The sequence below is a fragment of the Aquarana catesbeiana genome, linkage group LG12, assembly GCF_042186555.1.
Source record: "Aquarana catesbeiana isolate 2022-GZ linkage group LG12, ASM4218655v1, whole genome shotgun sequence".
NCBI lineage: Eukaryota > Metazoa > Chordata > Amphibia > Anura > Ranidae > Aquarana > Aquarana catesbeiana.
The window spans coordinates 77,597,643-77,619,413 of record NC_133335.1 but is presented as its reverse complement, the minus strand read 5'-3'; the positions used below and the strand labels follow the sequence as shown (position 1 = coordinate 77,619,413).

General features: G+C 41.2%; 1 protein-coding gene across 1 annotated transcript in view; it reads left to right on the top strand.

The window, feature by feature from the left end:
- The window catches only part of NPEPPS (aminopeptidase puromycin sensitive), a 147,184-nt gene that overhangs the window by 83,719 nt on the left and 41,694 nt on the right, over positions 1-21,771 (top strand). Inside the window, exons 4-10 of the mRNA XM_073608094.1 lie at positions 3,230-3,351; positions 3,465-3,572; positions 8,170-8,370; positions 8,454-8,550; positions 8,640-8,673; positions 12,760-12,874; positions 19,532-19,696. Of these exons, the coding sequence (XP_073464195.1) occupies positions 3,230-3,351; positions 3,465-3,572; positions 8,170-8,370; positions 8,454-8,550; positions 8,640-8,673; positions 12,760-12,874; positions 19,532-19,696 (842 nt within the window). The remainder of the gene's footprint in view (positions 1-3,229; positions 3,352-3,464; positions 3,573-8,169; positions 8,371-8,453; positions 8,551-8,639; positions 8,674-12,759; positions 12,875-19,531; positions 19,697-21,771) is intronic.

Here is a 21,771-nt window from a genome sequence, read left to right as displayed (position 1 = left end):
TGGATACACCATATCTGCGACCACATCATTTGCATAGTAACAAATTGTATACGGTAGAATATAGTAAATCAGGGAAACTTTATTTCATAATAAAATACATGTTAATAAAACAGCATGATGGCATAGCAGTATAATGTATGTAGTCATAATGGTACCATAATAAAAAACATCAGACTGTTTGTTGCATGTGACTGCACCATAATAATCATGTCTGGTGAATAGACCATACTGGTGACCAAATAGCCGCATACTACCAAAATGCATACAGAATGATATAAGACACATGAACACACATTCCACAGAATAATCCACAGTAGCAATGTAGCATAGCAACATAATGTAATCGCAATGGTGAATAAATAACAGACTCAGACTCATTGTTGCGTGTCTTCACAATAGCATAGTAACAATTGGGGTCCAAATGGCATGTTATAATGTATGAAAAGGTTATTAGTGTGAATGGCATCTAAAAGCTCGACGCGTTTCATGGATATTTCCAATCTTCAGGAGCAGATGCAGTGTAGCTATCTATAAAAAATGTATCGGAAAATTTCAGAGGCTAACCAGAGGGCAGGCAAGAAAAAGTAGAATTCAATCTTAGAATAACGATGGTAACTTAGACCATAATAAGTTACTTACAAAGGACCTGTGTAGATGGGTAAGGGACACCAAGGGTCAGAACCTGCCAGGGGTAGGTTCTGATCCTTGGTGCCCCCTACCCATCTGCACAGGTCCTTTGTAAGTAACTTATTATGGTCTAAGTTACCATCATTATACTAAGAATAAATTCTACTTTTTCTTGCCTGCCCTCTGGTTAGCCTCTGAAATTTTCCAATACATTTTTTATAGATAGCTACACTGCATCTGCTCCTGAAGATTGGAAATATCCATGAAACGCGTCAAGATTTTAGATGCCATTCACACTAATAACCTTTTCATACGTCTATTATAATATGCCGTTTGGACCCCACCAATTGTTACTATGCTATTGTGAAGACACGCAACAATGAGTCTGAGTCTGTTATTTATTCACCATTGAGATTACATTATGTTGCTATGCTACATTGCTACTGTGGATTATTCTGTGAAATGTGTGTTCATATGTCTTATTACATCATTCTGTATGCATTTTGGTAGTATGCGGCTATTTGGTCACCAGTATGGTCTATTCGCCAGACATTATTCTTATTATGGTGCAGTCACATGCAACAAACAGTCTGATGTTTTTTATTATGGTACCATTATGAATACATTATACTGCTATGCCATCGTGCTTTTTATCAATATGTATTTTATTATGAAATAAAGTTTCCCTGATTTACTATATTCTACCGTATACAATTTGTTACTATGCAAATGATGTGGTTGCAGATATGGTGTATCCATCAGATATTCTCACTAGTACTATGTTGTGTTACCTTCCCAGCTGCATGCCTCATATAAATTCCCAAACCCTTTTTCTTTTTTTTATCTAAATATTGGGAATGGAGGTACATTCCTTATTTCATGTCCTCATATAAAGTCCCACCTAGTTAGTTTTTAAATTGCATGGTTATCCAACCAGTGCACATTCCAAATGTGGAAAATTAGTAGCTTGATTTCCTCAGTTGATAGTGTATGGAGAAGTTTTGTCTTTTCACTTGGAGGCGTTTTCAAGATTTCTTTCTCAGGTTGGGATCACCAGATGTCGACCCTTTAGTGCACTCTACCCTTCCTGTCAGGGCTATTCCCCCTCCTTTCCCTTAGGGGCTGGAATTTACATTGGTACCTGCTTCCCATCAAACGGTACTCCCTTCTTTGGAGAGGGAGGTTTGTGCATTTGGCATGGCAGTAAGACACAATCGTCGGAGGATTCTGTGTTGCCCTGCAGACTTTTCATGCAGAGATCCTGCTGCAGGTACTTCCTATTGGGGATGGAGTTATGTCCAAAGGCCTTTGTGTAGACTTTTTTTATTTTAATAGGATAACATCTCTCTGTCCCTTCATAGAATTGTATTAGGCTACATATACATTGACCTTCCCAGCAGTAGAAAAACTCTAAAGGTGGCAAAAAAGTAGTACCGAGTTTTTGCTGTGTTTTGCGTTTATTCATTTCATTTGCCAGAGTACTTGCCATTGAAATGAATAAATGCCCAAGCGCTAAACGTGGCTAGCGTTTGGCGTTTTTTTTTTTGGGCAAAAACGTTATTCTCCTACTCTCCTGAACATGAGTGCGTTCAGGAGAAGGATGTTAACTGACCCTAAACTTTGATAAAAGCCTAAGTGTACATGGACACACAGGCTTTTATTTGACTTTAGGGGCTTTAGCAAAAAAAGCCAAAAGCTCCTAAACTCAGGTACATGAGGCCTAACTGCATTGCTACGGGCTTCCGATTTGAGAATACAAGCAGCTGGTTTAACACATTATGCAGATATTATTCATTGTTGTCTCAATCAGAAAACCTGAGAAATGCAGTGCAGCTGTCACTGGAGTAAAAGTCAGATTCAGAAAAAAAAAATCCACGCAATACCCACCCTCCTTTTCAATAATGTGATATAATTAACAAATATTCAATAGCATGTGTAAAAATAAATAAATATATATATTACAAAAACATCAATATTAACACAAGTGCTCTGTTAAAATTGGGTATTTTATAAACAAAAAATATATAATGGCTCTTTCATACACCGTTCTTTAGAAACCTAAATGTAATTTGCGAGGTCCCATTTATACTTGAGCCTTCTTTTGCAGTGCGTTAATGTGCACACGTTAACATGCATTGCTTTAAGGCAGCCCATTCATTATTTATTTACAATGCATTCAAATGCCATTTATAATGATGGTAGTGCACAGAGTAGGTACATAGGTCCTAAGGGTTTATATGTATATCTTGTTATCAGCAGGGGACCAACTTTCCATGACATCAGGACAAAGCTGTACCAGCCGCCATCCTGTCTGAGAGTACCCTTACCGGCCTGTGACAGTCGTCCTGTTGGACATGGTAGTTTTTAGGGCTTGGCCATAAGATGTGTAAGTCGCCAATCTGTAAAAAAAAAAAAAAAAAATTAACTAGGAAGGAGCAAAGAAGATAATTTCTGGCTGATACAGATAATTGTAAGGCATTTTGTGCTGCTGATTTTAGGAATGTTCTAAATGGAGTGGAGACTAATGTTAAACATCATGTGTATTATGTCGCTGTCCTATTTGCAATGTGTGTTTTTTACCTTTTTATATTTATATATTCAGGTACAGGGATGTTGAAAATAGATTTTGTAGGCGAGTTGAATGATAAAATGAAAGGTTTCTATCGAAGTAAATACAATACAGCTTCTGGAGAGGTTCGCTATGCTGCAGTCACTCAGTTTGAGGTAAGGACACAGGGCTCTGGGGATTGATTAGAACAACTTACAAACAGCCTTGCTGTGCCTCGGTACTGCGTTGCTAGTATTGTGAATGTGACATGGAACTGTTCTCTTTACAGGCCACAGATGCACGAAGAGCTTTCCCCTGCTGGGATGAGCCTGCTATCAAAGCAACCTTTGATGTTATTCTCATTGTCCCTAAGGACAGGGTAGCTTTGTCAAATATGGTAAGAATTTCTGCTTACTCCACTACCAAGTTTAAAATCTACATTGGCCGCTCACAAATGTGTTTTTTTTTTTTTTGTTTTTGTTTTTTTTTTTTTTTTCAATAAAGCCAATCGCTTTCATTTTGACAGTCATGGTATGATCATTTTCTATAGATAAGGCAGTGTAAATGGTAATGTACAACCAGTTGCCTAAAAGAATGTAATGTTATCAGGCTGCGGATTTGCTAATACTGGGTAAAGTCCACAACCGCGCTTGTGTAATGTTTCTCAGTTGAATTTTGTTCTTTTTGAATAACTGTCAGTGCATGGGCTTGTATACGGGTGTTTGGTGCTGCATTACTTCTGGCCACATGTTTGACATCTTCACACTTGCCCACACCTCGTTGCTTGCCTCGGCTGCAGACTAAACTCCACAGATGCTGCATCTTAGGCTCAGATAAGCTCTCAGCATAAAAAGCAGTTTATAAATTACTCAAGTATAGTGAATAATTCACCTTTATATACGCCTCTTACATTCCACTCTGGGAGCACCCATTTGTAACCTGCACAGATTTGTGATACCTCCCTATCTGTAACAATGCAAGTGCTCCGTAACTAAAAGCAAGCAGTTTTTATTTTATCGGCAAAGTGGTTGTTAAGTCACATCTATTCTTTAATCCTCCCTTTAGGAACATTTTAAAAACGTGTTCTTTTTTTTTATTTTTTTTTTAAATTATTATAATACTAATTGTCTTCTTTGCCCAGTTCTGCTGCGTGATCACTTTTCCTCCTTCTGCTCCCCTTCGAGATCTAAGGGAGTACAGTGGGAGGGGCTTAGATTCTCTTCTGGCATATGCAAGCTAGCAGAGGGAGGATGTGACCACACAGCAGAGCTGGCCAAAGAAGGCATATAATGTTACTTTACAACCACTTAACCAAAGGGGATGAGCAACTGCAGCAAACTACCCAATCAAGGCGGGAGGGGAGATCGGCTGCACATGGACTACAGAAATGACAGGGGGAGAGGGAGTGGAGGAGGCACAGATGCTGAGCAGAGCGAGCAGGTTGATGGAGGGATGTAAACTAACCATGCTATTATGGATCAGCAGCCATGATACAGAGGGGAACACAGGAACACTTTGCACTTATGCACTTTATGGGCACCGATGTGACTGTTGGGTGACAGGTGCAGTGGGGGGGGGGGATAGGGGTGATGCCAAAGGTACTCTTTTATTGTGTGGTGCTTTGTGCAGTACAATACACACAGATTGGTAACTCACTGCTCCTGGCTCTTCTCCCCTCACACTGCAAATGGTGTGAGGAGAGAAGAGCCGGTAACAGCCAGTTACCGGTCTATGTTTAAATTTTGTAATCGGCTGTGAATTGATCACAGCTGATTACATGGTGAACAGCCGCCGGCCATTGGCACAAAGTGCACCTGTCACCCATTGCACAGCTCATCAGCAGCATATCCAAAAAAGTTTATAGCAGGGAGGAGGCATTCCAGATCCTCTCCATGACTGATGAGCGCAGCGGGGAGTTCTCATCAGATTCCGAATCAAATTCAGTATTTGAATCAATTGATAGCAGTGGATCGGCAAAGGAATCGGAGGAAGAATGGGTCCCTACTAAAAGGGCACGGTGCTCTGTAAACCAGGCAGCCACCACTAATAGACCCCAGGATCACATTTCCAGGCCCAGTACCAGTGCTGCCACCAGCGATGGACCCCAGGATCAAGTGCCCAGGCCTAGCTGCCTTCCAACTCGGGATCAGCAAGTATTCCCCCTTTCACTGCACAGCCAGGTGTGCATGCCAATACCCCAGAAATTTATTGGTTTTTATCTATTTTTGCCCGACGCTTTACTGCAATTTTTCATGGACCAGACCAATCTTTTGTGCCCAGCAGCATATTGCCAACAACCCCCAATCATCATATGCTCGTCCGTTTGAGTGGAGAGATTTGACTTTGGAGGAGTTCAAATTTTTTATGGGCCCCACCCTAAACATGGGGCTTACAAAAAAACTAAATTAAGGACATGCCTATTGGTCCACCAACCCCATCCACCACATGCCCATTTATTCTGCCATAATGTCCAGGTCTTGATGATAATGCGCTTCCTTCACTTCAGTGGCAACAACCAGTGCCCTCCTCGAAGTCCTCTAAATTATGATAAATTATATAAAATTCGCCCACTCATATTTTTTTTTTTTTCTTTGTTTCCAAAAGATTTGCAGAACCCAGATCAGCAAATGTGTGCATGAGTCCCTGGTACCCTTTTCAGGCCGGCTAGGAATAAAACAATATTATTCCTAGCTAAAGGGCCAGATACGGCAGTCCCACTAAAAATCGCATAAATATATATACATTTTTTTTTTTTTTATAGCGCAAAAAATAAAAACACACAGGTGATCAAATACCACCATTAGAAAGCTCTATTTGTGGGGAAAAAAAGGACTCCAATTTAGTTTGGGTACAACGTTGCACGGCCGTGCAATTGTCAGTTAAAGATACGCAGTGCTATATCGCAAAAATAGCCTGGTCATTAAGGGGGTAGATCCTTCCGGTGCTGAAGTGGTTAAAACAGACTAGTTCATGTAAATGTGCACTGCATGGTAGCATTGCACCGTTTTTTGGGGTTTTTTTTTTTTTTTTTTTTACGTTACACTTCTGTAAAAAAAGCTACATTCTTGTAACGAAACTTGGTTTACCTTAAAGACCTTATATAATGACTAAATATATGTCATGTTCAAACCTTAATACCATAAATAACCTATTAGATTTTTCACTCCAGGAGTATATTATGAGTTTGGAAATTGCATTGCCTAATACATTACAATGTAACTAAACCCATTAGATTTTAGTTGTCTAAAATTATTTTAGTCGACTAAAGTGTACTGGAGATTTTAGTCGACTAAAATGGGTCTAAAACTAAAATGCTGTTTTAGTCCTAGGATTAAGACTAAAACTAAATCGAAATTTGCTGCCAAAATTAACACTGCTCATGTGATCAGGTGTGATCGGTTTTCAATGATTGGCACCAAAGATATGTAGCAGTATAAATTTTGGCCAAAATTTATGAAGAAAGGGGGTGAAAGTGCCCAGTATTGAAGTGGTTAAGAAGCATTTCTCATGCTTTTCATAAAGATTGCTGCCGTTGGCAAGATTCTCACCTTGCCACCTGGTTGCTGTCTTGCTCCCTACAGACTTTTTTATTTTGTTTTTATTAAGTTTTGTAGGTTTGTAAGAGAAACCTAAAAACAAAAGGCAATACATACACTCCCATCACAATCTAGCCAAGAGCAGCAACCGCAAACAGAATGATGATGTAAATCGTTACTTCAGAAGTGGGAATATGACAATCATAATAAACTGTTAATCCTGGAAATTTACATGCTACTCGCATCCCGTTTCTCACAAGAGACAAGGAGTACGGCAAAGCTTTATAATGAAAAACATAGAAAGTGTATTGATAAAAACAATGCCACTGTCTCAACCAAGTAAAAGTGCACATCTGCTATAGAACTACCAGATGGGTACATACACACACCAAGGGGCTTGGTAGCTATAGAGATATAGCTAAGGAACTTGGAGCAAAGTGGTTTGTTCTTGGCTCTAGCATTGAGATATCCGTAAGGACATTAGGGCTAATGGAGCTAGACTGGGGGTCTGCAGCCATGGATCACATAGCTCAAATTTGCAGGGGCACTATAAGTGGAGTGGGATCAATCTCCTATTGGTCAATTTGGCCTGTGCTAAAAGGGCGTGCTGGAGGTATTGGAAAAATCTGTGAGAGGAAATACTAAACTCATGCTGCTGGTCCTCAAAGGATTTTAGTTGATTCTGTGTAAACAATTGATGAAAGAATTGCACTGCCTTAGAACAAAGCCCTGTGGCTTGCTCAACTCCTCAAAATGCCCTCCCTCCCAGACAGGTGAATATTGAGAAACACCATCGTATATGCTGATGCGCTTCATTTCACCACACACTTTTTTCATTAGTTTCAATGAAGGGTACTGTGAGGAGTCCCAAAACCCACCCGCTTCCAATTGGGCCAAGAGATGATATTTGACAGCTCGAGAGAGTAAGATGGCTTAATTGGGATCAATTGTGTTTGTGATTCCCCATCCTCCAAAGTGCTGCAGTCATGCAGCCAGGAAATATAGTCTCGTATGTGGTACAGCGAGACCCCTGCTAGCTTTTGGCAGTTGTAAGATAGGCATTCAAATTCTGAGATTTCTACCTTTTACAGATAAGGGAGTCTATCTGTCATCTGTGTGGGAACCACACTAGGGAATTATGCAAAATGTGGACTAACTGTGGTGCCCAAACCATTTCAGTGAAGTTTGTCTGCCCCACCACAGACAAAGGCTTTGCCTTTAAGTTTAAACCTATCTAATAGTGGCTGCAGACTATACCGTGAATCTTCCACATTGGGGTGAACCCAAACCCCAAGGTTTAAAAAGGTCACTACCCTTATCTGCCATGCGCAATGTGGAAGCAGCAATTGCTGGGAGTCTAATTGCAGGAGGACAGATTTGTCCTACAGACATTTTAAATTTTGCTTTGTTTTTCAAGATGTTTACTTTCTTCCTCCAATTTTGTACCCTGTTCTGTAGAATCTAATTGAGCGCAAGGCTTACCCTGATGACAATAACTTGGTGGAAGTCAAGTTTGCTCGCACACCTACCATGTCAACCTACCTTGTGGCCTTCGTGGTGGGAGAGTACGACTTTGTGGAAGCTCGTTCTTCGGACGGAGTGCTGGTCCGTGTTTACACTCCAGTTGGGAAAGCTGAACAGGGAAAGTTTGCTTTGGAGGTAGGTTCTGTTTTTGGGTCTGCTGATTTGTTTTTATTATGAATTGGTCCCCCACCAACCACTTGTGTGTATTGCTCCTTCAGGTTGCTGCTAAAACTCTGCCTTTCTATAAGGATTACTTCAATGTGCCCTACCCTCTTCCCAAGATAGACCTGATCGCCATTGCAGACTTTGCAGCTGGTAAAGTTTTTACTAACTGACATGCTGTACAGGTGACACCATATCTCCTGCCCTGCTTCGCTTCCTTACTCTCATTTTGTTTTTCACAGGAGCCATGGAAAACTGGGGCCTGGTCACATACAGGTACATATGTTGCTTCCCTGTCCCCTTCTGGGACCTTGATTTACTAATCGCTATGTAGTTAAAGTGATAATGTCTTGTTTTTTATTTAAAAAAAAAATGGTATACTTGCTTGCACTGTGCAGTGGTTTTGCAGAGCAGCTTGAGTCCTCAGGTCCCACATTGGCGCTCCTGGCCCCTTTCTCCTGCCGGGTATCCCCACAGCAAGCAGCTTGCTATGGGGGTGCCCAAGCTGAGCCGCTGCTCTGTGTTGTCCATTCACACATGGAACCGTGGCTCGGCCCTGCTCCTTCCATCTCACTGATTGGCTCAGTGGCTCCTGCTGCTGCCAAAAGCCAATCAGGAGTGTGAGTCCCTGGACAGGCAAGGCTTTCCCAGACATCGCTGGATTGAAAGGTGGCTCGGGTAAGTATTTGGGGCTGCTGCACACAGGTTTTTTTTATCTTCATGCATAGAATGCATGAAGGTAAAAAACCTTGTGCCTTTACAACCACTTTAACACTTGAATTCCTTTGTTTCTGCCATACACAGATTTTTCTTCCCTTCCAGTAAACTTTAATTGCCTGTTCTTGTGAGCATCTCATGAGGCTAAATATCGCCATGCCCAAAAGCTTGTTCTTGCACTTTATTTATTCCCTGATTATCACATGAGAAAACCACTTTGTATATGGCTGCCTTTTTACATGAGATGTTCCCTAAAAACTCACAATATGTGATAGGGAAATATTGCCTTTGACGCATTAGAAAGCACAAAGGCAGCCCATAGATGATTTCAGTTTTTGCCCTTTTCACTTAACCAGCAGGTTGAGCGAAACATAACTGACTCGATTCGCCCATCTACACATTCGAGGTGGATGGGGGAATCCTTCCGCTGAGCTATTGTATTCTAACAGCGTGGAGGGAAAATCTGTTGGGCCTGTTGTACAGAAGCTGATCAGTAGATTGACTGCTCTACAACCACCTTTCCCATACATGAATCTAAGTTTGCCCAGTCCCTACTGAACAAGCTGAATTGCAAACCATGTATGGCCAGCTTAAGACTGATCATGGTGTGATAGAAATTGCTGTTTTTTTAACCATGAAAGTCAGATTATTATTTTTGATACAAGCATTAATCGACAAGCAGAATATTTCTATGATATAAGCTATAGCCAACATACACCTATATCTATTTCAACTAGGGTAGATTAAACAGACAAAACTGAAAGCACTTGATAAGTCTATTCAACAGGGAGGTTAACAAGATTTTCAAGCATACCAAGTAAAAAGTAAAAGGTTCTCAAGCATACCTGCTTGACAAAAATATTTTCCCATGTAGGCTTTTTTTTTTTTTTGTCTTACGTATTTCAAAGTGTTTTTCTGCAAATTAAAGCTTGTTTGCCTGTACTTCTCCTGTGGATCACATAAGTGCAGTTTGTTCTGCACTCCTGTGAACCGCTTTCAGCAGACAGCGTGCTGAAGTCTGCTGTCAGCGGCCGCCACAGAGCTGGTCCAGGCTCTGAAAGATTGCGACCATATGGTCGTGATCCACCCACATGCCTGGACCAGTACCTGACTCAGCCTTTCAGTGAGCCGAGCTGGCGGGGGATCATGCGATCGCTGGCACGAGAACAAGAACGGGGATTTGTGTGTGTAAACGCACAAATACCTGTTCTCTCAGGGGAGGAGAGAAAGATTGTGTGTTCCTACTAAGTAGGAACAACGATCTGGCTCCTCCAGTCAGTCCTATCCCCTCAGGCAGAACACACTGAGGGAACACATTTAACCCCTTGATCGCCCCCTAGTTTTAACCCCTTCCTTGCCAGTGACATTTACACAGTAATCAGTGCATTTTTATAGCACTGATCGCTGTATAAATGTCAATGGTCCCAAAAAAGTGTCTGCTCTGTCTGCCGCAATTCCTATTAAAAATCGCTGATCGCCGCCATTGCTAGTGGAAAAAAAAATTAAAATGCCATAAATCTATTCCCTATTTTGTAGATGCTATAACTTTTGTGCAAACCAACCAATAGACGCTTATTGCAATTTTTTTTTTTTTTTTTTTCCCAAAAATATGTAGAATACATATCAGCCTAAACTGATGAAGAAATTTTTTTTTATTATTAATTTATTTTTTTAGATATTTATTATAGCAAAAAGTAAAAAAAAAATTTCTTCCAAAATTGTCGGTCTTTTTTTGTTTTATAGCACAAAAAATAAAAACCGCAGAGGTGATCAAATACCACCAAAAGAAAGCTCTATTTGTGGGAAAAGGATGTCAATTTTATTTGGGTACATCGTGGCACGACTGCACAATTGTCAGTTAAAGCGACGCATTGCCGTATCGCAAAAAATGGCCTGGTCACGAAGGGGGTAAATCCTTCCGGGGATGAAGTGGTTAAAAGTCTGTTCTGTTGACCTGGATTGGACTAGTTAATGCACCCAAAATGGCAGCATCCAGGGTATGTTCCACTGAACAATGCAAAATTTCCCAGCATACAAACTAGTCAGCACAAAAAGCCAATCTGAAAATAGTAGTAAACCCAAAAAAGAAGTGTATTACATTGTTGGTTTGTAGATGTGGTAGGTGCATTAGTTTTCTTTTTTTAGGCTTTTTCCCTTATTTTCACCTGTTGAATCAGTCCATCTTTAATTTTTCAACTCAGACAGACCAAGCTGTTCAGAGAAAGTAGCGTTTAGAAGGTCGCGACAAACCATTTAAAGTAGTTAACTTAAGGTAAACCTTAAAACCTGTGTTTTTTTTTTTTTTTTTTTAAATTTTGTAGGGTATTACAAAATGGCGCCATGGAGGATATTTTCCAAATGCAATGCTTAATTTTCAAAATCCAGAATACTGTATGAAACTGCGTTTGGTGAAAGAACTCCAAGATTGTTTCCCAAACTTGCTGGATCAGACTGCAGTCGAAGTCTGACACTGGTAGTCCACTTAATCGATGGGGGGGGGTCTCAAGTGTGGCTCTTAACATTACCAAAGGACTGTGCATACAATTTAGTGCATGTAATGCTGAAGAAAACGGTCTAAAGCCTCGTACACACGATCAAATTTTCCAACGGGAATTGTGTCTTGACAGACTGTTCACCTAAAATGCGACCGTTTGTATGCTCCATCGGACAATTGTCGGTTTTTCCACAGACAAAAGTTGGATTGTAGGCTTAAAAATTTTCCACGGACAAATGTCTGTTGTCAGATTTTCCAATCGTGTATACACAAGTCCGTCAGACAAAAGTACAAACACGCATGCTCACCAAGCACAACATTAGCAGAAGGTGCCCAAAGGGTGGTGCTAAAGGGCTGAAAAGCCACGTAGTGCGTCACTACACTCGTGTTTGTTGGCCAACAATTGTGTGCCATTTGTATACAAGACAAGTTTATTGCCAACGCCCTTTGGACAAAAGTCTGACGCTTTGCAGAAAATCCAATCATGTGTACCAGGCTTTAGACTGCAGACCTGCAGCAGGAGATGGTCAGAGACTGCAGACATGCTATAGCAGTTGTTGGAAGCTGGGGGCATAATTTAATGCTGAATTACAGAAATCAACTCCTTTTGTATTAAAAAAAAAATTGCAATTGAAGGCAAACACTGTACATGACACCTCCTGGGCTTGGCACTATTTTTATATCTGACAACTTTATAGTACTTCCAGAAGACAGCTATTGCTGTAGTTCTAGGAGTCTGACGCTGATCCTTCTGGGCTATGCATCTGGAACAGCACAGTGGCTGTAGCTGCTATGCCCTCCCCTCCTGCTCATTCACAGAAACCTTTGTATTTTGTGAATGTATTGACATAATACAAAGCCTTATGTGAATGGATAGCAGAGGGGGGAGGGGTGAGCATAGCTGCTTTGTGTGCCGCCTTTTTCTCCCCTCTCAGCCCCCAGTGTCTTCAGTGTAATTCCCGGCAGTGCAATAAACCTGTCGGATATAAATAGAGAAAAGCCCACAAGATGCCATGCAGCTCTTTGTATTTGACTTGTAGTGTGCCTTCACTTTTTACAATTCCTCACAAGTGGTAGTAATTTTCATAGTAAATTCCTCCTAATAGCTTACTATTTTTTATTTTTTTATTTTTTTTTTATTTTGACTGTAGGGAGACAGCTCTGCTTATTGATCCAAAGAACTCTTGCTCTTCCTCCCGGCAGTGGGTGGCACTAGTTGTTGGGCATGAATTGGCGCACCAATGGTTTGGTAATCTAGTCACAATGGTAAGCATGATTTTTTTTTTTTTTTAATAAAAACTGGCAATAGGCAGATTATTTCACATAAGTATTTATTTGGAATTACCATTATGGGTCCACGTGACATAAAATGTAAAGCTTACATGCACTTTGACAGTCCCCGTTGAAACGCCATACTTGGGTATAAGGATGCGTTCTGGGTTATTGTATGAAAGTTTACATGAAAACAAGTCTTGATGTGACCATTTTCCTGCTTTATGTGCCATATTTTTGATTGTATGTCACATACAAATGTGTAGCTTAGCTCTATAGTAGCAGTCTTCATTGTGGATAGCATCCTCACTGAACTAACTACTGAGAGAAAATCACTTAAAGAGGAGGTCCGCTTTTAATAAGCCACCTACCTGTCCTGGATTGCAGCAATGTCGGCACCGCAGCTGATGTTTCCATCAACTGTCGGGTGCTGCCACCGCCATTGCGGGTAAGGGAACCCGGTAGTGTAGCCTAACGGCTTCACGCTGGGAACCCTACTGCGCATGCGCGAGGCCCCGCTCCTCTCCTACTGGCCCGGCAACAGGTGGAGGAGGAGGGAGTCCCACGGTGACGTCATGAACCGTGGCATGGACTCCCGGAAGTGGGAACAGGATACCTGTCAGACAGGTATCCTGTCCCTCCCCCCCCCCGAAAGGTGCCAATTGTGGCACCGGAGGGGGAGAGGAGACAAATGAGCGGAAGATCCACTTTTGGGTGCGACTCTGCTTTAAAATGTAAATTTTTTTTTTTTTTTATCTTGTGATTCCCTGTGTTTTGTAAAATCCAGCCTAGTGGCCGTTTTAGCTGCTGAATTGCTTTTATGCCGCCCACCGGCGCCTCTGGGCTCTCCCATGTAAACTGATCCAGCTGTGCCACCGGTTACCATGGAGCTTGCTGTGGACTGGATGGGCCCCAGCCTTCTCTATGGGTTTTGGAGGCCAGAAGCAACGTCATGATATCACTTCACTTCCACTTCCATTTTTGGCAAATGTAAACACTGCATTTTTCTTTTCCTGGAAAGCAGAGATAATACTTTTTATTTATTTATTTTTTTTTATCTCCTTTGCGGGGTATTAGAGAGACTTTTGGGGTCCTTTTTAGACCCCAGATGTCTCCATAAAAAGGACCTATCGTGCCTTATTTCTATCACAAGGGATGTTTACATTTCTTGTGATAGGAATAAAAGTGATTTAAAAAAAAAAAAAAAATTAAAGGGACAGTGTAAAAGGGTTTTTTTTTCTTTTCTTTTTAAACACTGTCCCAGTCCCTGCTGTTCTTGTGCGCAGAAGCGAATGCATACGTAGGTCGCACCCACATATTTAAATGGTTTTCGCACCAAACTTTATAGCGAAAGGAATAATTCTAGCTCTAGACCTCCTCTGTAACTCTAAGCGGGTAACCTGTAAACATTTTCAAAGCATTGGCTATATAGATTTTTCAAGTACCGTAGTTTGGTGCATACCACAAGTGTTTGAAAAATCGCTGCATATTATATCTTTTCATGTGACAACACTGAAGAAATGACTTTGCTACAATGTAAAGTAGTGAGTGTACAGCTTGTAAATTTTCTGTCCCCTCAAAATAACTCAACACACAGCCATTAATGTCTAAACCGCTGGCAACAAGTGAGTCCACCCCTAAGTGACAATGTCCTAATTGGGACCAAAGTGTCAATATTTTGTGTGGGCCTTAACCCTCTTGGGCATGGAGTTCACCAGAGCTTCACAGCTTTCCATTGGAGTCCTCTTCCACTCCTCCATGATGACATCACGGAGCTGGTGGATGTTAGAGACCTTGTGCTCCTCCACCTTCCTCTTGAGGATGCCCCACAGATGCTCAATAGGGTTTAGGTCTGGAGACATGCTTGGCCAGTCCATCACCTTTACCCTCATCTTCTTTAGCAAGGCAGTGGTCGTGTTTGAGGTCGTTATCGTGTTGGAATACTGCCTCTGCGGCCCCGGCTCCGAAGGGAGGGGATCATGCTCTGCTTCAGTATGTCACAGTACTTGTTGGCTTTCAATGAACTGAAGCTCCCCAGTGCCGGCAGCCCCAGACCATGATGCTCCCACCACCATGCTTGACTGTAGGCACGACACACTTGTTTTTGTACTCCTCACCTGGTTGCTGCCACTCAAACACTTGACACCATCTGAACCAAATAAGTTTATCTTGGTCTCATCAGACCACAGGACATGGTTCCAGTAATCCATGTCCTTAGTCTGCTTGTCTTCAGCAAACAGTTTGCGGGCTTTCTTGTGCATCTTTAAAAGAGGCTTCCTTCTGGGACAACAGCCATGCAGACCAATTTGATGCAGTGTGCGGTGTATGGTCTGAGTACTGACAGGCTGACCCCCACCCCTTCAAACTCTGCAGCAATGCTGGCAGCACTCTGGATATGGTGGTGGGTTGTATGACATGAGAGGGGTGCAGAGCACGTGCACTAAACTTCTTTGGTCGACCATGGCAAGGCCTGTTCTGAGTAGAACCTGTCCTGTTAAACCTCTGTGTGGTCTTGGCCACCGTGCTGCAGCTCAGTTTCAGGGTCTTGGCAATCTTTATGTAGAGCAACAATTTTTTTTTTTTTTTTTTTTTTTTTTTTCAGATCCTCAGAGATCTTTGCATGAGGTGCCATGTTGAACTTCCAGTGACCAGTATAAGAGAATGAGAGCGATAACACAATTTTAACACACCTGCTCCCCATTCACACCTGAGACCTTGTAACACTAACGAGTCACATGACACCGGGGAGGGAAATGGCTAATTGGTCCCAATTTGGGCATTTTCACTTAGGGGTGTACTCACTTTTGTTGCCAGCGGTTCAGACATTAATGGCTGTGTGTTGAGTTATTTTGAGGGGACAGCAAATTTACACCGTTATACAAGCTGTACACTCACTACTTTACATTGTAGCAAAGTGTTATTTCTTCAGTGTTGTCACATGAAAAGATAGAATAAAATATATACAAAAATGTGAGGGGTGTACTCACTTTTGTGAGATACTGTATAATGTTTGAGTGTTCTAAGTAATTTGATAAAAATGATTTTTACACGTAGGAGAGATGTCAGAATTGGCCGGGGCTGGAAGTAGTTAAATATGGATATGATCCGGTTCTCACTAAAATTAAAAAAAAAAAAAGCAGTAAAGTACAATCACTGTGCTGAACTCTTAACCCTTAAGATGGAGGCCCAGCCCTAAGTCTAACTATTCTTAAATATGTTCCCACCCCTTTCCTCCTAATTTTTCCAACTAACCTGTATAAAAAAAGGTTTGTGTATTTACCTATTTTTAATCTGCTGTAGTCCGGTCATTTGATCTCACAGCTCCCCTGTGTCAGTGAGCGACTGCTGCAGGAGTGAGGAGGGAGCGCTAACGACCAGGCAAGAGCAGATTAAACATAGGTAAGTACACCCTCTTTTTTTTTTTTTTTTTTTTTTTTTTTTTTTTTTATTTAATACATATTAGGCAGGATAAGTAAGAGGCGGGTGAGGGAACATTTTTTGTATTGAGAGAGAGAGATATATATATATATATATATATATATATATATATATATATATATATATTTAATACTCCACCCCCCACCCCCTTTTTTTTTTTTTTTTTTTTTTTTTTTTAGAAGTGTTCACATGCCCTCTGTGCTCAGCTACATAAGAGTTGGGGGGAGGTGAAGAAACCGTACACTGATCTTCCCAGTGAATGGCTGTGCAGCGGTAGTGTGTCAGGACAAGTCTGATCATTCGACGAGAGCACACGGAGTTCCCAGCATAGCTAGAGAACTGACCACAATGTGTTCTCCTGTATAGTGTGGTCAGTTTTTCATACAGTAGAGGGGCTGACGGAAACAGGGATTTCACAAAAAAGTAAGCAAAGGGAACAGGATACTTTCTCATAACATTGACCCCTGTTGTTCTTGGGCCTGTTGACACATTTCTGTTTTCCTAGTTTATTGCCTGCCTGTCTCATGAATTGCTTAGGGGTGTCCCAGTGTCTATTAATATTCATCCTGTGAGCCTGTAAATTTTCCATCTCTACGTGACTCAGACCATCATCTAAGCTTAGGTCTTAAGGACTGGGTTACACCTTTTCGTGTCAATGGGCAACCTAAAATATCTGTGTGAGTCTTGAACTTTTTGGCATCAAGTAGCTGTTTCCCATATTCACTAGACTGCTGGTCTTTTGTTCATATGTTCTCGAAGTTCTACCAGGTTGACATTTTGACCTAATCTGAAGCCAGTTTCAGGCGCAAGGTCCTTCAGGCAAGACTTCTATGTTCCTCAGTAGATGAGAAAGAAAATTACTGTTTTTTTCTTGAAGTCCACTAAGGGACACCGGTCCCACCCCTCTGTAATCATGCACTTGGTTATGCTGTGCTGCAGAGCTATGGCGTGCTGGTAGTAGGAGAGGTTATCCTGGGTTGGCCTATAGTAGTTTTTGTTTTTTTCCAGTGTCCAATCCTTCTGCAGGCAGTAGTATAACCCAAAAGTGAAAGATTGCACCCCTTTAATGAACTTTCAAGAAAAGGATTTTACGGTGAGTATAAAAACACTTTTTTTATTTAACCAAATGACGGCGGGGCGGCTCTCGTTCTGGGTGGACGTCATATGACTGCTTCCCAGAACGACCGCTCTCGCGCAGGGGAGCACAGCACGGTGATAACGCCGTGTCGCTAGGACACAGCGCGACCTTGATCTCTGTAAAGAGCCATGGCTCTTTAACCATGTGATCGGCTGTGTCCAGCCAGTCACATGTAAACACGGAGATGCCAGTAATCGGCACTCCTCGCCTCACACTGATGGTGAAGAGTGTGAGGAGAGGAGAGCCGATCAGCGGCATCTCCTCGCAGAGGACATCTAGGTATGTAATCAGGGCACTGATCATCAGTGCCCTGATTACAATGAGTGCCAGCAATGAATGCCCACCATCACTGCCACCTATCTGTGCCCACCAGTTCCGCCTATCTGTGCCACATATCAGAAAGCTATATTTGTGTGAAGAAAGTGATAAAAAATTTCACATGGTTACAGTGTAGCATGACCGCACAATTGTCATTCAAAGTTTGACAGCGCTGAAAAATGGTCTGGGCAGGAAGGGGGTGTAAGTGCCCAGTATTAAGGTGGTTAATGACCGTTCCATTAAATAAAGCAAAAAAAACCCAAAAAACTATCCAACATATCCCAAAGGCATACCCAATAGAAGAATATCAAAAAAACTGTATAACGTGAATGGTATGGTTCAGAAAAAACATTTTGATAATCATGGACGTCTGTCACCACACATAGTGTGAATTATCCCTTAGTATTGTATTCTCTTGTAGCTTATTGTACAGTCCACCCTTAGTTTTTACAGATGTTCATGTCTAGAAAAGGCATGCTTTTCCTGTCTTCAACAAATGTGAATATTAAATTCTAATTGCTGAAATTCAAAATGATCACAAACTCCATTCGGCAAAAATTCAGACCCCAATCAAAGTGTAAAAATGTTGCCTATGTACCTGTAGCATGAAAAAACACAGGTACGTGGACAGGTTGTCTCTGACAAAAAGCTCACACTCCCGCCCTCCCAGATTTGCATTGGATGGTGCACAGGCAGTGCCCATCACAGAACCCTGTACCCGGAGGCAGTCTGACCCGTTACATAAAAAAACATTGTTCTTCAAAATAAAATCCAAAATAATGAAAGCGCAAACATGTTATGCTCATGTTCTGAAATTTCTGGTTCATCTAAAAAATGTTTTACATTTTGTCATATTGTTTTGTTAGAACTGTATTTAATGCTATTCTTTGCTCAGTTGTTAATGTACAGCATGGGTACTCAACCTGTGGCCCTCCAGCTGTTGCAGAACTAAAAGTCCCATGAGGCATTGCAAGCCGCTGACAGTTACAAGCTTGACTCCCAAAGGCATAGGCATGATGGGATGTGTAGTTCCGTACAAGCTGCAGGGCCACAGGTTGAGCACCCATGATGTACAGTATCTATACAGTTCTGTTCGATTCTGAAGGTTTCTCCAATCTTTTGTGTTACTCCCTAAAAGCGTTGGTAAACTCTGCTTTTAAACTTGTAACTACAGGTAAGCCTAGGACTACCTGTAGGGACAGAGAATATCTCCTAAACTTACATTGTTTAGGAGACATTCACACTGGATGCTGCCTTAAGAGCTCTGTGCCATAAACTGTGACTCCTCTGCGCATGCGCAGGAGCAACCTTCATCACGGTGTAGCTATTCAAAGGACCGGAGCCAGCGAACCCATAAGGAAGACCGGGGGAAGATAGAAGACTTGTCAGCCGTGACAGCGCACCTCCTGGAGGGCTTTGTTCTAAGGTATGTATTTCTTAATGTGCTAGTATGTGAATGTATTTATTTTAATATCATTTATTATTATTTATTTTTTTTGAAAGGCCCCGGTTTACTAGCGCTTTAACAAAGATAGCCACAGCAAGGTTTTGTGACAGGGAGGTAAAAGTTGTAGATTTATTTTTATATCTATATATTTTTTAAACGCACTCCTTTAAAATCCTCAATTACATCTTCACCTTCCTCTGTGAAACTGTATGCACCCTACATGAACCATATTACAGATCATTGAGAAGTTTTTGAGCAGCAGGCACTGATTCAAAGGATTATTATACATTTCTTATATTCTCTTTGGCAGGAATGGTGGACCCATTTATGGCTGAATGAAGGCTTTGCTTCCTGGATTGAATATCTCTGTGTGGATCACTGCTTCCCAGAATATGACATATGGACACAGTTTGTCTCTGCAGATTATACCCGTGCTCAAGAACTGGATGCACTGGATAACAGCCATCCAATAGAGGTTACATTTTTTTTGGTTTGTTTTTTTTTTTGTCCAAGGCTGATTATTTGAAACAGATCAAAATGGGTAATTTGTAAAAAGTTGATATCTTTTTAAAACCTTTATTGGGGGATACAGTTATCCATTGGGGTATTGGCCTATTCACTAGGAAAAAAAAAACACCAAGCCAAACGGTGAAAGCTGCTTTTGAATTTGTCCCTGGTGTATCTCCCTGCTTTCCAGCAGTTTCACACAAGGCCCCAAGCATACACTGCTAAAAGCTCAGTCTGATAGTGTACTGAGCTACAGTTTTAATTGCTGTGGTTAGCACAGATATCCAGATTTACTTACAATGCATAGTTCTTTTCATCAATATCCAGGGACGAAAATAATTATTTGATCTCCTGTAGGTTTTGTAAGTTTGCCCACTTACAAAAAGTGAAGAAGCACATCATACAAATGTTATAAATTGATTTGCAGTTTGGTGAGTAAATTAAGAAATTTGATGCCCTACCAATGAACAATAATTCTGGCTCCCACAGGCTGGCTACAGTATGTGCTCATGTGGTACACAGATTAGTCCTGTGAATTTAAGAATGCACTCCTAACGACAGCTCGTTATGTCTATAAAAGACCTGTCCACACAGTTCATTCAAACCACCATCAAGGGCAAGACCAAAGAGCTGTCAAAGGACATCAGAGACAAGATTGTAGATGTGCACAAGGCTGAAATGGGCTACAAGACCATCAGCAAGAAGCTTGGAGAGGAGACAACTGTTAGAGCGATTATTCGCAAATGGAAGAAATACAAACTAACCTTCAATCGCTTTCGGTCTGATGCTCCATGCAAGATTTTTCCTCATGGGGTAAGGATGATCATGAGATGATCAGCCCAGAACTACATGGGAGGAGCTTGTGAATGATCTCAAAGCAGTTGGGACCACAGTTACTAAACAAAAATTTTGGTAACTTTAATATGCCGCCATAGATTGAAATCCTGCAGCACCTGCAAGGTCCCCCTCCTCAAGAAGGCACATGTACAGGCCCATCTGAAGTTTGCCAATGAACATCTCAAAGGATTAGAGAAAGTGCTGTGGTTAGAGACCAAAATTGAGCTCTTTGGCATTAACTTGACTCGCCGTGTTTGGAGGAAGAAAAATGCTGACCATGACCCTAAGAACACCATCCCTACAGTCAAGCTCATGGAATCATGCTTTGGGGAGGTTTCTCTGCTAGTGGTACAGGCCGACTTTGCCACATTGAAGGGCTGAAACTTTGAGTTGCCAAGCGATAACCAAGAAACCTTAAGGATTTAGAGATCATCTGTAAGGAAGGGTGGACCTGGTAACCAACTACATGAATCGTTTGCTAACAAGGGTTTCTCCACCAAGTTATGTTTTTTCTTGGGGATCAAATACTCACTGAACTGCAACTCAATTTATAACATTTGTATCATGTTTTTTTCTGGATTTGTGGTTGATATTCTGTCTCTATCATTTAAAATACACCTATGATAAAAAATTATAGACCCTTCACTTCTTTGTAAGTGAGCAAACTTACAAAATCTGCAGGGGATCAAAAAATGTCCCCACTGTAGATACTTTATAATACAGAGTTCTTCTTGCAAACGTTTGTATAAATAGAAACCATAAACAAAACAGAGCGCTCCAGCCTGTTTATCCTCAAAACATTTCTTTTATTAAAAAAGGTGGTAACTATACTCACCAACAGGTGCATCAAAGCTTGTCAAAATATTACATCTCCAAGACCTCGATACATCACATCTCATGGTGAGATGATAAAAATCCAAAAAGCTATGATAAAACGTTTAACCACTTAAGGACTAGCCTCGTTTTGGATTTTAGGTGTTTACATGTTTAAAACAGGTTTTTCTGCTAGAAAATTACTTAGAACCCCCAAACATTATATATGGTTTTTCTTCTAACACCCTAGAGAATACAATGGCGGTCATTGCAATACTTTTTTTTGCACCGTATTTGCGCAGCGGTCTTATAAGCGCACTTTTTTTGGAAAAAATTCACTTTTTTGAATAAAAAAATAAAACAACAGTAAAGTTATCCCAATTTTTTTTTATA